The sequence below is a fragment of the Palaemon carinicauda genome, unplaced genomic scaffold, assembly GCF_036898095.1.
Source record: "Palaemon carinicauda isolate YSFRI2023 unplaced genomic scaffold, ASM3689809v2 scaffold30, whole genome shotgun sequence".
Classification (NCBI taxonomy): domain Eukaryota; kingdom Metazoa; phylum Arthropoda; class Malacostraca; order Decapoda; family Palaemonidae; genus Palaemon; species Palaemon carinicauda.
Genome location: NW_027170666.1, coordinates 390076 through 408514, shown reverse-complemented (window position 1 = coordinate 408514; position 18439 = coordinate 390076). Strand labels below are relative to the sequence as shown.

Genomic DNA, 18439 nt, shown 5'->3' with positions numbered 1-18439 from the left:
AATGATTTCGTGATTTACCTCTTTTCTACTTCCGAAAGAAACTTTTTTCTTTTTCTTTTAAAGTCCGAAATGAATTAAGCCAGCCGTTTTTATAAACTATTTTGGCAGTAGCTGTCTCTCTCTCTCTCTCTCTCTCTCTCTCTCTCTCTCTCTCTCTCTCTCTCTCTCTCTCTCTCTCTCTCTCTCTTTTATTTTTTGGGTGAAAGAGTGTCGGGGATATGTAAAGCACTGATCAACAATCTGATAAGAATAATTTTGAAGTTGTGTATACATATTCGATCTAATATATTTCCAGATTGGGTGTAAATTCATGAACATTTTTGTGATGTTAATACAATTTGACCTTAGGGCCTCCAATCTGTTTATTATTTATTTTGGCATAAATACAAGGCGAGTTACACCAGAGTAGTCTTGTATAGATTTAATAAGTTTTTTTTTCTTTTCTTATATCGTAAAATGAGTTTTACAGATTTTTCTTAGACATATAATTCCCCCTCAATTTCTTTTCATCATAGAATGGCCTGCTTGGCCCCAGTACCTGTTACTATAACACAAATTCTATGAATAATAAGAATTTTAGTATGAAAGAGGACAGCTGGACTAAAATAAGCAAACAAAACAAAATAAACAACTTGGTGTTTTCAAACCTCTTACAAGATTTTAAAAATAAAAAGACAGTTTTGGGTAAAATCTAATTATGAATATTTTATAAAATCAATGTTGAAAAAAAAAACTGGAGGATACATCTGATAATATTGATTAGATTTCTTATTTGCATAAAATAACAATATCAGTACAAATTTAGTCATTGGAAGGCTGTAGGCTTTACTTTGTCAATGTATTGTATGTTGGTTCCACTCAGAATTCACCTAACGAAATTATCTTTGGAAGGCATAACAATGTCTGTCATCTTTGCTCATCGTCAACATGCAGTCTTGCTAATATTCACACTATCTGATCAGTTTACTCAGTGTCTTTTCCTATGTTAGTCTAGACTTTAGAGACAACCAAAGGCTTAAGCTGCGTGAGGCATTTTTGAGGAAAAGCAAATAAATGGATGATTCTTATTCAGAAAGTATTGCTCAATAAGTAAATTGTATAGGTGTTTTCGCATTTCTTTATTAGGTCAGACATTTAGGTCAATGGTCAGTAAAGGCATCTTTTCCCTTTTTTATCATAAAAAAATTATATTATGCTTTATATGTAGTCCTACTGCTAAATACAGTTGTGTAAATACTCTAAGATACCTTTCATACACAATATCATGCAGCCTTTTTCAGTTTATGGAAATGAGGAAGAAATTGTCCCAATAATGTATGCTACAAGTGGCCTTTCTTTATTTCATTTATAGAGTACTTACACTGATCTGTGTACGGGCTTGTTACTTTATTATTTTATTTTTAGGGACACTTGTCAGTTTTTTTTTTATTTTATCAATAAATACTGTTTGGTCTTACTCTGTTCATTCTAATAGTGAATTTGAATATGAAAATTGTGATGTAAGATGGGAATGAATTTGACCAAAGACTGGGGAAAACAAAATATTCTTACATGCCATGCAGACTACATCTTTCTGGGGTAAAGGTCCTGTTTGCTATTTAAACGTCCAGAAATTTACAACTTGTATAGTTTAAGTGGTGACAGTAAATTGCAGCAATTATTTGCAATGTGTAGAGGAAACCTATTGTGCAGTTTTAATGCTGTTATTGTGCAATACAGTCTTGTGAACATTTAGTTATGATTGTGTAACAGCTGATGTGTATCTATGTGGCATGGAATGTGTATGTGGTTGAGGAGTAGGTTAGGACATTGAAGTACTTAGTATTTTCTAGCGAAGGGTTTCATTCCATAATATGAAGTTGAACCAGAAGTTAACATTACCATTTAAGAAAACTATATGGATAACTGTTGTTCTTGATAAATTTTAACCTGCCAAATACTAGTAATCATTTAGTATTAGTCCTTTATAAAATATTTCAAATTTTTGGAATGGATATATACTTATGAAAGGAAAAAAAAAAAGCGTTTTTTATGTCGCTGCTCTTTTTTTCCAGGTGAACTATGGAGAATATCCTTAGCTTTTAAGTCTTGCAAGGTCACGAATGTGCTGCTCTAATGATGATAAACAGCCTCCTGGAAAGCAGGATTTAGCTTAATCAAGAGGGCATGCTCTAACAGATCTTCGGACAAATGGTCTTTACTCCCTTGGTCATACTCTTCCTTGGATAAGGTTAGCGAGGGTTCTCTCGTACCTTCCCTCTGTCCAAATCCTGTTTCCAAAAATTCGGTGCACTAGACCATTAAGGCAGTGTAAAAGGATCTTATACCTACCTGATGGGGAGTGCATGTGAGATTCGTGGATGATTTGATGGAACAGGCTCCACCAACCTATCCAACGATCCCTACCACCTTTTAAGATAGGCTCCGAGGCAACATACAAGTAAACAGTCTGATTCTGAGCTGGGTCAGTAGTGGCCTTATTGAACACAATGCTGGTGAAGGCCGTTTATTTATTTAGCGCAAGTAGCCAGCATGCAGTAATTCGCCACAATGACAGAATGCATGTAATGAGACTTCAAAATCTTCCTGTATTCATTAAATCTGATCTTGATCCTTTCAAAGAGATTGCTAAAGTGATCTAATCTGGGGGACATCATGCGCAAAAGATCAACTGGACCTAGGCTGTGAAAGGTAAACCATGGGAGCTTGGTAAGATATATTGGGTGGAATGACTGGTTGTGTGGAATTTGCCACTCCAAAGTTAAATAAATCCTCCAAATTTTTGGGTACCACTAAGGAATGAAAATACGCTGTGCTTAACAGGTTCACAAAATTTGCGTTCAAGATTTCACCCATTGGATGGGTTACATTCCCAAAAAGAACACATAATTAGTGCAAAACGGTAAATCAAACTACATAGGCCTGCCACATTAAATAAAAATAAGTTAATAAAGCACACGATAATCAGACCTTCATCATTAAACAATTGTGCAATTGCAGGAGCATGCACAAACACACACGCACAGAGAAGGAACGCACAAATTTTCAAAAGATAACTGATAAGAATGGCTAAAACGAACTATATTGAAACTGATTTCCTGTATCATATTGGCGCTGATGTAATATTCATCATAAAAAGTATTTTGAATAAGTTAAAAAATTATATAAAAAATACGCCATTCATAGATACGCTATCTCATGATTCGATAGATAGCGGGACCTTCAGATCAGCTGATCATACCCAAAGAAAAACCAAATATTAAGTAATTCTTGATTGATAAAATGCTTCCGAAATTTGAAAAAATATAGAGTACAAAAATGCATTAATAGTGCAAATCATACCCTATGATACAAGATAATGAAATAATGATATAGAGTAAGAAAATATTGGTAAAATATGTTCGATATGATTGCCGAATCACTACGCATCATTATAAATCTATACAAACTTCATTTTTTGAGTTTGATATACTTCTAAATCGACTGATGATGTGTCTCTTGGTCCCTGTCGCTATCTTAAGTTGACCACTACCTGTGTGTATGTTATCACATCAAACTAGTTATGTGAAAGCGAGAAGAATATCAATTAGATAAGAAAAGCAATACAAATTAACAAAAACTTATGATAACAGAGAGAAGGTAAAAGACACATCACTGGTTGGGAGTTACAGGTACAGATTAGCGGGACGAGCCAACGCTCGGATAATAGAGTGTTGCTAACTGGCCAAGAGCCTGTGAGACAGTAAGGCAGGATCCTATTGGCTATGGGATATAAACTGTAGATATGTCGACTGTGGTCTCCTGTCTTACAGTTACAGAAAGGCATTTGGCGCCATTACATTCCACTTATGACATTTTCCACTATATTGGTGATGTCACGGATGGGTTTGTGGAGTGTTTTTAGAAACTAGAATGGTTTTGGAATACAATTCTATTCATAACTCAAAACAAAAGATGTTTTTCTCACGTGACTCACCCCCGTGATTGAATTTGTGGGTGATCGACCTGCAGTCAGTCACTCGCCTACACGCTCTAGTAGTGTCCAGACGTGCTTCACTGTAGCTGTACTCCTTCCCAGATTTCTGAGACACGTCGGGGTCGAGCGCGACCGAGTTTACCCTTCTAAGGTAAGTTGCATAATTATCAAAGTTATTACGTATTAGGAAATTGTCGTAGAATGGTGCTACTTGTATAGGTTATCAGTTTTGGAAAGTCTCGGTGGATGGTTTGGCTACCACGTGCAGGTTTTTTTTTTTTAGTTGAAATGCCGTTCATCACCACGAGGACCATTTTACCGCGAGTGCCCCTTTTTCAGTTTTTTGCATTTTTTGGCCAAGTAATTTTTCCGTAAGAAAATGCCAAATAGTGTCGCAAAACTTTTGCTTTTTTTAGTGTTGGAAAGTTTGTCTAGATGATTTGGCTACCCATGCGTGACTTTGTTTATGTCAGATACGCCGTAGATATTGGTATGTGGCGTATTTTCCTGCATTTGCCAATTTCTGTTTTTTTTTCAATATTTGTAAAAATTTACTACGTAGTAAGGAATTGCCATATATTATTGATTTTTTTTCATGTTTATTTGTTAGAAAGTGTGCCTTGATGGCTGGGCTAACACGTGCATGTCTTTTTTTTTATCTGAAATGCCGTATATTAGAATGTTGGCCATTTTTCCGCGAGTGCCCCTTTTTCATTTTTTTTCATTTCTTGGCTAAGTCATTTTTCCGTGAGAAATTAGCAAATAGTATCGCAAAACTTTTATTCTTATAGCATTGGAAAGTGTGTATAGATGATCTGGCTACCCATGCGTGACTTTGTTTTTGCCAGATACGCCGTGGATATTGGTATGTGGCGTATTTTCCTGCGGTTGCCAATTTCTGTTTTTTTTCAATATTTGTATAAATTTACTACGTTGTAAGGAATTGCCATATAGTATTGATTTTTTTTTTATGTTTATTTGTTGGAAAGTGTGTCTTGATGGCAGGGCTACTACGTGCATGTCTGTTTTTTATCTGAGATGCTGTACATTAGAATGCTGGCCATTTTTCCGCGAGTGCCCCTTTTTATTTGTTTTGCATTTTTTTGCTTAGTCATGTTACCGTAAGAAATTGGCAAGTAGTGTCACAAAACTTATATTTTTATAGTGTTGGAAAGTGTTTCTAGATGATCTGGCTACCCATGCCTATCTTTTTTTTTAGCCAGATATGTCGTATATATAGGTATGTGTTCGATTTTCCTGTGATTGCCACTTTTTCGTTTTTTCCCATTTCTTTGAAAATTACTACATACTAAGGAACTATCACAGAGTAATGATTCATTTAGATGTTTATTTGTCGGAAAATGTGCCTTGATGGTTTGCCTAGCACGTGGCTGAATTTTTTTTTCTGAAATGCCCACCATTAGTACGTTGCCATTTTTCATCGAGTGCCCCTTTTTATTTGTTTTGCATTTTTTTGCTTAGTCATGTTACCGTAAGAAATTGGCAAGTAGTGTCGCAAAACTTATACTTTTATAGTATTGGAAAGTGTTTCTAGATGATCTGGCTACCCATGCCTATCTTTTTTTTTAGCCAGATATGGCGTATATAAAGGTATGTGTTCGATTTTCCTGTGATTGCCATTTTTTCGTTTTTTCCCATTTCTCTCAAAATTACTACGTACTAAGGAACTATCACAGAGTAATGATTCATTTAGATGTTTATTTGTTGGAAAATGTGCCTTGATGGTTTGCCTAGCACGTGGCTGAAATTTTTTTTTTTTCTGAAATGCCCACCATTAGCACGTTACCATTTTTCATCGAGTGCCCCTTTTTATTTGTTTTGCCTTTTTTTGCTTAGTCATGTTACCGTAAGGAATTGGCAAGTAGTGTCGCAAAACTTATATTTTTATAGTGTTGGAAAGTGTTTCTAGATGATCTGGCTACCCATGCATGACATTGTTTTTTTGCCTTAGATATATTGGTAGGGGATCCATTTTTCATCGAATCCGTATTTCCAATTTTTTTCTAATTCTTTGCAGTTATCAAAATGGCGAGCAGGAGAGAACCATTGGGCTTGGATGCCATAAATCAGCTCTTAGAGCAGTTTGATAGTGATGTGGATGATGCATTGGAGATCGATGACGTCACTGACGATGAATATGTAAATGTCGATGAGTTGGAGCAGGAGGTCAGGCAGGAACAGAAGGTGACCCAAAATCCTGAAATTATTGGCTTAGGGAATGGAGATGGAGAAGCCGACGACGATTTGGGGAAGTAAGAGAGGGTTGGGGCTTCTGGTTCTCATGTTGTCCCAGCCAGCACAATAACAACTCCTGTGCCATCTACTTCACGTGGTCAGCCCCCAGTAACGGTACCTAAGCTCACGCCAGAGGAGGAGAGAAGCAGAAAGAGGAGAAAGGGGGATCTACAGGCAGCCAGGGGGACGGCAATCACCCAAATAGATGCTGAATTGGTTCAAGGTTGCGACGGTACTGTTTGGCATAGAGACCCAAATCCCACCCTCCCCCATATGTTCACACCAAGGATTGAGCCTGGGGGTCCCACTTCTCTCACTTTGGGAACGAGCAAAGTGTCCGACATTTTCTCGCTCTTTTTGAGCGACAGCATGCTAGCTGAGGTTGTTTTGCATTCTAATGAACGCCTTGCCCTATTGAGCAGTCATTACCATCATAAAGGCAACGTTGCCCTCAGGTACATTGACCTGAGGGAACTGAAGGCATTTATTGGTATCCTAATAATGACGGCAGTGCGGGCGGACAACCATACACCGACCTGGGACATGTGGAACCTCACAGAGGGAAATTCTTTGTACAGATGTACAATGAATGAGCGTCGTTTCACCCTGTTGGTGAGGGTAATTCGCTTCGATGATTCGGCCACCAGAGTAGAGAGGGTGAAAATGGATCGCCTCGCACCCATTAGAAAACTCTTCGATCACGTGGTGACCAATTGTCAAAGCAATTATAGCCCAGGAACACATCTGACTGTGGATGAACAGCTTGTCCCTTTCCGGGGGCGCTGTCCATTCAAGATGTACATTTACTTTTGAGAAACATATAAGGTCTGTGTCTTCATCAATTTCACAAAAAAATAGGCTTATTGAGAAAGTCTTTCAAGATTTTCGGTGATCAATCTATTCTGAAGAAGTGTTTTAATTCTTTCATTCTACCTTGTTTTGAGTATTGTTCTCCTGTCTGATCTTCAGCTGCTGATTCTCATCTTAATTTGTTGGAAAGAAACTTACGGTCTATTAAATTTCTTATTCCTGATCTAGATATTAATCTTTGGCACCGTCGTTCAATCAGTTCCTTATGCATGTTGCATAAGATTTTTCATAACTCTGACCATCCTGTACATTCAGATCTCCCTGGACAATTCTATCCTGTTCGTAATACTAGGCAGGCAGTTGATTCTAATAGCCAGGCCTTCTCCATCACGAGGCTCAATACTAAGCAGTACTCTAGAAGTTTTATTCCAGCTGTTACCAAGTTGTGGAATGATCTTCCTAATCGGGTGGTTGAATCAGTAGAACTTCAAAAATTCAAAGTTGGAGCATATGCTTTTTTGTTGACCAGGCGGACATGAGTCTTTTTATATTTTATTTATGACATATTTGCTTTTGATGTTGTTAATAGTTTATAAATGACATGTCTGTTTTGACGTTGTTACTTATTTTAGAATGATTTATTGTTAATTTGTTCTCTTCATTTATCTATTTCCTTATTTCCTTTCCTCACTGGGCTATTTTTCCCTGTTGGAGCCCCGTGGCTTATAGCATCTTGCTTTTCCAACTAGGGTTGTAGCTTGGATAGTAATAATAATAATAATAATCATAATAATAATAATAATAATAATAATTCCAAATAAACCTGCTAAGTAAGTAAAATTCTTTGTTTTTTATATTTGCACGTTATTATTGTTTTATATTTATAAAAAATTGTTTATCTACTATATATATATATATATATATATATATATATATATATATATATATGTAAATATATATATATATATATATATATATATATATATATATATATATATATATATATATATATATATATATATATATATATATATATTGTGAAGTAAAGAACTTGCTATATGATTTATGTATCTAAATTATAATATATCATCTATTCTATTTCTATCCATCTCTGTCTATGTATAACTTGTTCATTTATTTATCTGATAATCTATCTTTCGTATTTGTATATGTTTTTCTTATATATTTATTATTATTATTATTATTATTATTATTATTACTCTATTGATTACTAATATAATTGTATATTGTGTTTCTTTTTTCATTTTTTTTTATCTTTTTACCTTTATTAGTTACTAATTCTATTTCCCTTCTTCTAGGTATGGTATCAAGATTGTATTGGCGTGTGATGCCGATACCCATTACATGTGTAATGCGATTGCCTACTTGGGGAAGGACACTGTCCAGGTACCAAGAGGATCGACGCTTAGAGAAGTTTTTACGTCTGATCTTGTGGCACCTTTTCAGAGAAATGGCCGCACAGTGATGACGGATAACTTTTTCACGACGCTACCGCTCGCTTTGTCACTCTTGGATAAGGACATGCATTTGTGTGGCACCATTCGCCAAAAGCCTTATATTCCTAAGGAACTTATGGAGAAGGTGCTTCCCCCAAAGGACTCAGTGGCAGTGTTCAATTACGAACACAATCTAACTCTACAGTGTCAGCAAATTAGTAGGACTAAGAAGGTGATGCTGTTGAGGTCCCTGCATCATGATCCGTCTGAAGTCGAAAAAAGGAAGACCGACATTCAGATGTTTTATAATGAGACCAAGGGAGGTGTAGATACATTCGACCAGATATGTTCTACATCTAGTGGTGTTTGTAAGTCACGACGCTGGCCTCTGACTCTCTTTTACGGGATATTGAATATAATAATGGTATATTCTTATATTCTCTATACGCGCTTGCCCTTCGCCAATACAATGCTAAGGCGAACGTTCCTCAGAGATATCGCCTACGAGTTGTGTTCTCTCTAGGCAATACATCGGTATCTAACATCACACAGTCTGTTGAAGGGACTCCGTCAAATCATGGTGGATATTTTCAAGATACCTGAGCAGGAACCACCAAGACCTCAAATTGCCGTTGGCCACATAAAATTCCCTAAAAGGATTCGCTGTCACAGCTGCCCACCTAGGGACGACCACAAGACAAACACTGCGTGTCTCCGGTGCAAGAGTCCTGTTTGTCTGATCCACCAGAGTGTCCTCTGTCCAAACTGTAGCGTCTGTCCAAACTGTAATGCAGCGTTATTTGTAAGTTACAACATGAAAATTTTGTTTACTTCTTTTTTGATTGAATATCATCAAATTTTACTAGCTAAAATATTATATTGTTTTACAATTTTTTTTTCGATTTTATTTCCCTTCAAAAAATTTTTTGGGGTCAGAATTCTAATTTCATAGTAGTGAAATAATCGACAATCATCCAGCAACCCACCATACAATTTTTATGCATATCCAAGAATAATTAGATTAGTAAATAACACCTTGAAATTGACATACCCTTCCTAAATTTCCAGTGGCAGAATAGGGAGTCTGAGTCAGTGTGGTTGGCGGCCATTTTGTGGACATATCCGAAGCGTAAGTTGCCCTATCTTTATATATTCCTGTTCCTTATAGAATTTGTGATATTTTGGTATATTTTTACCTGCATAATTATCTTATATGATAAATATATGTATTTTTTTACAAAATTTCTAAGTACTCAAAAAATGACTTTTAGATATGGCCCCTGATATAAATGTAATTTACAAAATAATGAAGATGTTTTTACATATTTATATTTTAGGATAACATATGTTTATTCCCTAAAAAAAATAGCCACTTCCTATTTCATTTGGGTACCCAAAAAAATTCATGAAATTTGGACAAATTTTTTTGGGCCAAAAAAAGTTACCCTTTTTTTCTCATTTCAGATCTTCACCTCCATGGGTCCGACTTCTTCCAAAACACATCAAGATGTGTCCTGAACATTCAAGAATCAATTCCTAAAAGGATTTGTGTATATATGTATAAATTTTTTTTATGAATTTTTATGTAAGGTGTTTTTTTCTACTTAATTTTTTTAAATATTTATAATAAATAGTTTTTTTGCAGATGAGTAGTATTTATCTTTACAGTAGTTTTAAGCATTCGTTGATTTTTTTTTTTGGCAAAAAAAAAAAAAATAAAAAAGGAGGTTACTGTAAAAACAGATTTTTCAAGAATTTTTTTTTGCGTCGGGGTCGCACGCGACCGAGTATACCCTTAAAGGGGTGTCCGAGTAGCGTACCTATCCAGGGTTAAAACATCTGTTCATTGTAGGAGATTCAACAACAGAACTTTCCAGTTGAATCATAATGTTTATAGAGAGTTTAGGTCTGACCCACCATCTATTCCCTCCAATAATGTTTTTATTGACTACCTAGGTCCCTTTACAGTTAAAAAGGACTCTGAATCTCAAAAGGTTTGGATACTCATTTTTGCATGTACTTGGAGTCGAGGAATTGATCTCAGAACATGTAATGACCTCTCGGTCAAGGAGTTTTTAAGATCATTTCAACTTCATTGTTTTAATTATGGAGTACCACAGCTTGTTGTCAGTGACCTAGGTTCTCAGCTTGTTGCAGGCGCCAACATAATTCATGATTTTATCAGTGATCATGACACTCGGCTTTACTTTGAGGAGAACAATGTGAAGCCCTTAACCTTTAAACAATACTTTAAGGATTGTAGTAAACTCGGTTCCTTGGTTGAGACGTGTGTAAAAATGGTAAAAAGACTGCTCTTTGGTTCTATTAAGAATTGGGTTTTATCTTTTACAGAGTTTGAATTTGTTGTAGAACACACTATACATCTGGTTAATGAGCGCCCCATTGCATTTAAAAATGGATTCAGGGAAGCTAATGTTAATGATGTACCCGAACCTATAACCCCAGAGAAATTGATAAGAGGATACGATACCCTTCCATTAAACCTAATTCCTTCACTGCAAGCAATGCCTCATGATCCAGACTGGCAAACACCAATTAGTTCAACTAGTCGTATCAATGATGAGTTTGAGAAACTTCGTGAAGTTAGGCAAAATTTGATTGAGAATTATCATTCGGAGTTTCTAGGAACACTTGTATCACAAGCAGTTGATAAGAAGGATAGGTACCGTCCAGCCCAGCAACATAATATCAAGGTAGGGGACATAGTCCTTTTAAAGGAACTTAACACTAAACCTAGCAGCTATCCTATTGCTATTGTCCAGAAACTTGAAGTCAATAGCAATGGTGAGGTAATTGGAGTGACCCTTTTAAAGGGTAAAACAAGGAAATTATAAAACGTCACATCTCGCTTTAATTCCTTATCTAGAGGTAAAGGATTTGGGTGAAGATGATTGTATCCCTACCCCTGATGTTGAATAAGATAATGACACTAATAATCTTCGTGTTCGCAAGAAGGCTGTGATATTAAGTGAGCAGCGAACACAAGATTATTTGAATATGTAGATTAAGTATGACTGAATTTTTATACAATTTACATATCAAATTGTATCCCTGGCCTACAATGTCCAGAAAATTACGAATATAATTCGTAACTTTCCATTTTTGTTTGTATTAATCGCATATTTTGACTCAAAGGGAGTAGGTGATTGTTTGATAGTTTTAAGTTGGTATTTTAATTAGCTCGTTTTTCACTTTTTAACCATCTTCCATTGGTTCCCTTATTACCTTGTTATAACTATACAAGCCGATATGGTTATGTACTGAAAGACAGAAGCAGAGACATCTCCGTCGGCAGTATGGCAGCAACTCCTCCTCTAAGCCTTCTGTGAAATTACTAATATTCGTTTTCAAGTGTTTTTCGCAGATGCGTTCCTTTATCAATAATTATACTGTGAGGGATATATACAATATGTGGATGTTGTAAAACCCCCACTGGACCACTGGATAGCTTCTTCGATTGGTTTGCCACGACCATGTGCCACGTAGAGACGTAAGCAGTTTTGAAGTCCTCGTCCTCGAGTTATGACCAAGGGTTTACTTTGATGTATTCAGCATCGTTGTGTGTGATTGAGCCCAAGTGGAGTCCTAGCTTGATGTGTCGCATAATTGGCTCCTTTATCTGCAACTTGCTCTTGTGGTGAACGTCGTCGTCACTTCCACTTATATGCCTCTCTGAACAATAACAGGTATGGGGTTCAACTGAAGGAAACGGGTTTTAGTTCGATTCCTTGTTATTGCCAGTACTTTCATTTAAATTTGAGTAAAGGTCTTGCTATATACTTAATTATTAATTGTACGTGGATTTGAAAATAAACGAGCAATATTCGGTGTGAAATGCTGAATGCAATGGAATATATGTGATAAAATTAATTAAGAAAGATCCTGTAAAGAGTAAGATTCCTTGCAGTATAAGACACCATAGGACCAGGAAAGTAACCAAAATAATATATATATATATATATATATATATATATATATATATATATATATATATATATATATATATATATATATATATATATATATATATATATATATATATATATATCTATATCTATATATATATATATATATATATATATATATATATATATATATATATATATATATATATATATATATATATATATGTATATATATATATGTTTTTTTCAAAAAGGCCCATAAAAGAAACACAGGAAATATGAATAAATCCCATTATATTTCGGTCAATAAACATCGACCCTCTTCAGGATGTAAAGTAAAAATGAGGAGTACAGTGGAGAGTGACGGTTTATATACGAAAGCAAAAGGGTGTGTTCAATTGTTCTATAGCTGTTATAATTGCTGGAAGGATTAGCCAAATTTAATTACATCCAGGTGCGTCTTCTTATTGTTGAGCCGCTTGGAGGAAGTCTTTACCTCTGATGCATGTCTGGTGGTCGGTCTCCGTGGATTATCTTCTTAATGATAGGGTTGAGAAGAGTATTGTCCACTGTGTCAGCTTCCCATTGGCCCCCAGATAGGTTCATTGTGTTTGATTGATTTATGATGGCTGATTCCAGGATTTTCCTTCTGTACGGATAGGTACTCTTAAAAAGCAAAGACGACTCACTCCAGTTAATCTGGCGACACAGTGGACAATACTCTTCTCAACCCTATCATTAAGAAGATAATCCACGGAGACCGACCACCAGACATGCATCAGAGGTAAAGACTTCCTCCAAGCGGCTCAACAATAAGAAGACGCACCTGGATGTAATTAAATTTGGCTAATCCTTCCAGCAATTATAACAGCTATAGAACAATTGAACACACCCTTTTGCTTTCGTATATAAACCGTCACTCTCCACTGTACTCCTCATTTTTACTTTACATCCTGAAGAGGGTCGATGTTTATTGACCGAAATATAGTGTGATTTATTCATATTTCCTGTGTTTCTTTTATGGGCCTTTTTGAAAAAACATGTTAAACTGTTCGATTACAGTTATAAGTAAGACATATATATATATATATATATATATATATATATATATATATATATATATATATATATATATATATATCTATCTATCTATCTATCTATCTATCTATCTATATATATATATATATATATATATATATATATATATATATATATATATATATATATATATCTTTATCTATATCTATATCTATCTATCTATCTATCTATCTATCTATCTATCTATCTATCTATCTATCTATCTATCTATCTATCTATCTATCTATATATATATATATATATATATATATATATATATATATATATATATATATATATATATATATATATATATATATATATATATATCTATATCTATATCTATATCTATATCTATATCTATATCTATATCTATATATATATATCTATATATATATATATATATATATATATATATATATATATATATATATATATATATATATATATATATATATATATATATATATATATATATATATATATATATATTGATTTCCACAGGAAACAACTTCATTATTTATGGAAAAAAATAATAGACAAACAAATTAACCTATCACCTTTATATCAAACAAAGGCTGACATAGTTGGGTTACTTATCACTTAAACTATAAATACTTTTAGACTAAAAACGAGAGGATTTGAGTCTTCGTCAGGAAAAAGAAATCTGCAGAAAACTAACTTTGCTTAACTGGTCGAATAACAGACAATGGGAGGAAACCTTATGTCCCCCTTTCAAAGATAAAATTCGTAAATTGGATAGTAAAACTGAAAGGTTTTTAGTTAAGAATGATTGTGTATTGGAGACTAACTTCTCATAGATGGTGACAAGAAACCTAAAATTCTTAGCTTTATGGAATTATTTTCCTTATATTCAATATCCAAGAATATTGTTGATGAAAAAATTATAAAATAATCATTTTCATATTGTTGTTCAATTTTTTTAATAATATTAGTTCATATCAATTATATTAACTACACCAAACTCGTTCATGTTGAGAAGCTCTTAACTTTGTTGGCTTTGGACGGGTTATGAATAAGGGCCTACATCGTCTTGCAAACTTCCAAAAATATAAATGAACTATAATAGATACTTTTCTGATCGCATATGCAATGAAGTTTTCAAAAACGTATAGTTCTGATTCTCTCGGAATCTCGAAAAAAAAATGAAAAAGAAAATCTGACGCCTCCAGTTGTTGGCTATAATACCCCAACAACATTGTTCCTGGAAGCAGTTTCTCCAAAGTAAAACCGGTGGCATCAGATTGTTTTTTTTTTCGAGATTCCGAGAGAATCAGAACTATACGTTTTTGATAACTTCATTGCATATGCGATCAGAAAAGTATCTATTCTAGTTCATTTATATTTTTGGAAGTTTGCAAGACGATGTAGGCCCTTCTTCACAACCCTATCAAAGACAAGAGCTTCTCAACATGACAGGGAAATTAACACCAATAAACATTTCGGAAAATTAACATTAATTTGATTATTAATTTTCTCTCTGTTAATGAAATCGTAGACTAAATAGGCACATGATTTATTATACCTTGAAAACTGAGACTTGGATTTCATTGCAGAAAATAATGTGGCAAAAAACAACACCAACCCACCACTACCTTGATCACTCTAACAGACAATAGACTCCTTAACACAAACTTTCCTTTTACCTCATCTTACACCTGGACTCTTCTTCTTGCACAGGAAGCCTATTGAAACTAGGTATGGACTTGAAAACAATATTTCTTACAAGCTAAAATGAATCATCTTCCAAGATAATAATCAAACTAGAAACTAATCATCAACTTAATACTAAAACACAGACAAAAATAACCATAACAATTGCTCCCACACATTGTTGTTATTGTAGCCCAATATATCCCACAGAAAGCAGTAAAATATGAAAATAAACATAAATATTGACAAGTTTTTCATGAAGATATGATTGCCGTCTTCGCTATGGCTGAATTTTGGAAATTCTGAGAATTATGCGTGGGTAGAATTGCCTTTTAAGCCTATAAGGAAAATTCTAAATGACACAATCTTTCATCTGGCAATGGACCAGATATTTCAAAGCGTGAAAATTATGAAAACAGAAAATGGATATTTGACCATATATGGCTATTTTCTAGGCCGCCGATTCCATTAACTGTACTGTGTTTTTGCTGTTTTTGTTTGGACGCCTTGATTATTTGACAACTCACTATGCATGTGGCTTACATTTACAATAAGCAATACTTTATATTAATGTAATTATGTTCTGTACTATACATATGAAATTTAAGATCAACTAAGTCTACATATTTTATACAACCACTAACTATTTTCATACTAGATATAACTGTGATAAAGCTGAAGTTGTTTCAATAAGTCAAGTAAGGAAGAAGGATTCTGAAAGGTAACCAGTTTATCATTTTGTCATGTTATTAATGACCCTTAATTAAACTTTTTTTTCAATCGTCCTGACTTAAATTCGAAGAATAACCTTTAATTTTGGACAATTAACTTATCCCTGGCTAGCCTCTCAATCACAACCCAAACCTTAGCATAGGCTAATATTGTGTACCTCATTAGCATAGTCCTACTCAAAGCCTGGTCTTCATTTGTATTGGAGGTTGAGGGAAAGGCTGATTCCTGGGGTCTTATTAATTCTTTACTTTTCACAATTGCTTGTACATTGATAGGTACTTCAAAAAGGTACCCTGCAGATTGCCCGGTATATTGGAACGACACTTGAAGTTAGAAGTAAAAGTATGCAAGCTGTGAAGCTGTCTATGTAGGAGGTAATTAATAGTGAAGAATTACCTGAGGATTGCAGCACTTTGCTGCACCTACTATGCTTCTTCTAGTACTGTGAATCCCACAATCACAGTGATGTGGAGAGAGCAACGAGGAACCTGGAACTGAGAAGACCATGAAATAAACACTTCCTGAAAATAGATATAAAACTTTTTTGATGTAAAATTATTATCATTCGGATTATTTTCATATCACTTTCAGGATCCTCGTTGCTCTCTCCACAGCCCTGGAATTGTAGGATTCACACTACTAGAAGAAGCGTAGTAGGTGCAGCAAAGCGCTGCAATCCTCAGATAATTCTTAATCATTAGTTACCTCCTACACAGACAGCTTCACAGATTACATACTTTCACTTCTAAGTTCAAGGGCCCTCCCAATATACCGGGGAGCCTACTTAGTAGGGGCTTTTAAATTCCCTATTTCTATGTTATTATTTCTAAATCTCCTTTACTTATTACAGTTAAGAATATGCTCAGTAGTGTCCTCTGCCTCCCTACACAATACACAAAGTCACAGAGCCTATCATTGTCACTCCTGTTCCTATAATTTTCTTTTAATTCTAGCATATTTAACCTGGTTTTCATAACTATTACGGCCTTATTAGTGTTAAGTTCTCCTTTGTAATCTCTTCTATCATTACTATTCACAAACCTCAGTTTGGTCCTCTCTGCTTTCTTTTTTTCTATTTTTTCTTTTAATATAATTTACCCCTTTACTTTTTATTTCTTTTTTGAGTTCTTGCTTTTTATACTCTCATACTTTTTAAATTTTAATATCATATTCATTGCATATTTATATGATGCTTTTCCCTAACATTCTCCATATGGTTCTCTTATTTTATCTTCCACGACCTCCTTAACTAGCCGTTTGTCATCTGATGTTATGATATTATGAAATAGCATCACCTTTTTATACTCTATTCTATTTTTAACTGACCATATTCCTGTTTCTGCCATTACCCCCCAGTAAGGTGTGGTAGCAACATGTTCAAACATTCCTTCCATAATTCTGTGCTTATACTTTCTAGTTCTTTCATTTTCTTTTTCTTTTATTACACCCCATGTCTTAATATTTGCAAATATTATAGGTACTACTACTGTCTCATAGATCTTTATTGTCACCAGCAATGCCAAATCTCCTACTCTGTTACTATCTCCATACTTCCTAAATTCAGAAGAGTTTTACTGTATTACAGATTCTTATTTCGAAAAGAAAATATATGTTTTCCTGTAGTAAATGACGTGATTTAACCAAATTTGACCTTCATTTCAACTGCAAACAAACAGAATAACCAGTTCGGATAACTTCAAGTAGCCGAACTGGTTGCTGTTGTTGCAGATGAAATGAAGGTGAAAACCAGTTAAATCAGGTTTTTTCTTTACAAGAAAATATATATTTCCTGTTAAAATTTTTAAGAATGCTACGCTAATATGTATTTTAAAGTATTTTTCTATGTACCCTTTACATACTATATAAAAAGGTACAAAAGGGTACAAAACTTAACAAACCCACCTAACCTAACCTAGTAGTTCCCAGGTAACAACCCCGGCCAGGGACAAGCCCCCAGACCCCCTTCCCAGGTCAAAACCCCTACCCGGGGGCAAGTTCTTGGACACCCTTCCCAGGTCACAAACTTGTACTGGCAAGCGGTAATGTTGAGCTGCGCACGCTAAAAACATTTAAATCAAAGAAATTAATTGCTTACTTTTATGACCCAGACGACAAAACTTGTGGGTCACTGGGGTGTTGAGACTGTGACGTCTTAACTTCTATGAACGGCACTTGGGACACTGTGAACGTTGGGGTATTACATTATGTGATTTAAGGAAATTATCAACATTAGTTGACGTATCAAAAAATTGCCTATGAAATTTAGCAAATGCTTATAAGTTTTTCTATAACTTCCATCGCAAAATACAAAAAAAAAAAAAACCTCACTTGAAATAACAAAGACCTGACTAGGACAAAGGTTTCCATGGAAAAGGATTTGTTGGAAGGTGTATGAAGAGACCAATTGAAAAGATAAGAGAAAGGGATAAGGAAAAATTAACCGCCCCGCTCTCTGCAAACTTTCCATACGTATGGGTTCGTGATTGGTTAACGGAAAAGCAATGGAGTCTAGAGAGTACAAATGAATGAAC

General features: G+C 34.6%; 1 protein-coding gene across 1 annotated transcript; it reads left to right on the top strand.

Moving 5' to 3' along the window:
- Positions 1-899: 899 nt before the first annotated feature.
- Positions 900-16279, top strand: LOC137636447 (uncharacterized). The gene is made up of 3 exons (XM_068368872.1): positions 900-984; positions 10468-11309; positions 16184-16279. Exons 1-3 carry the CDS (start codon positions 900-902, stop codon positions 16277-16279), a joined length of 1023 nt encoding a protein of 340 aa, XP_068224973.1.
- The last annotated feature ends 2160 nt before the right edge of the window (positions 16280-18439 follow it).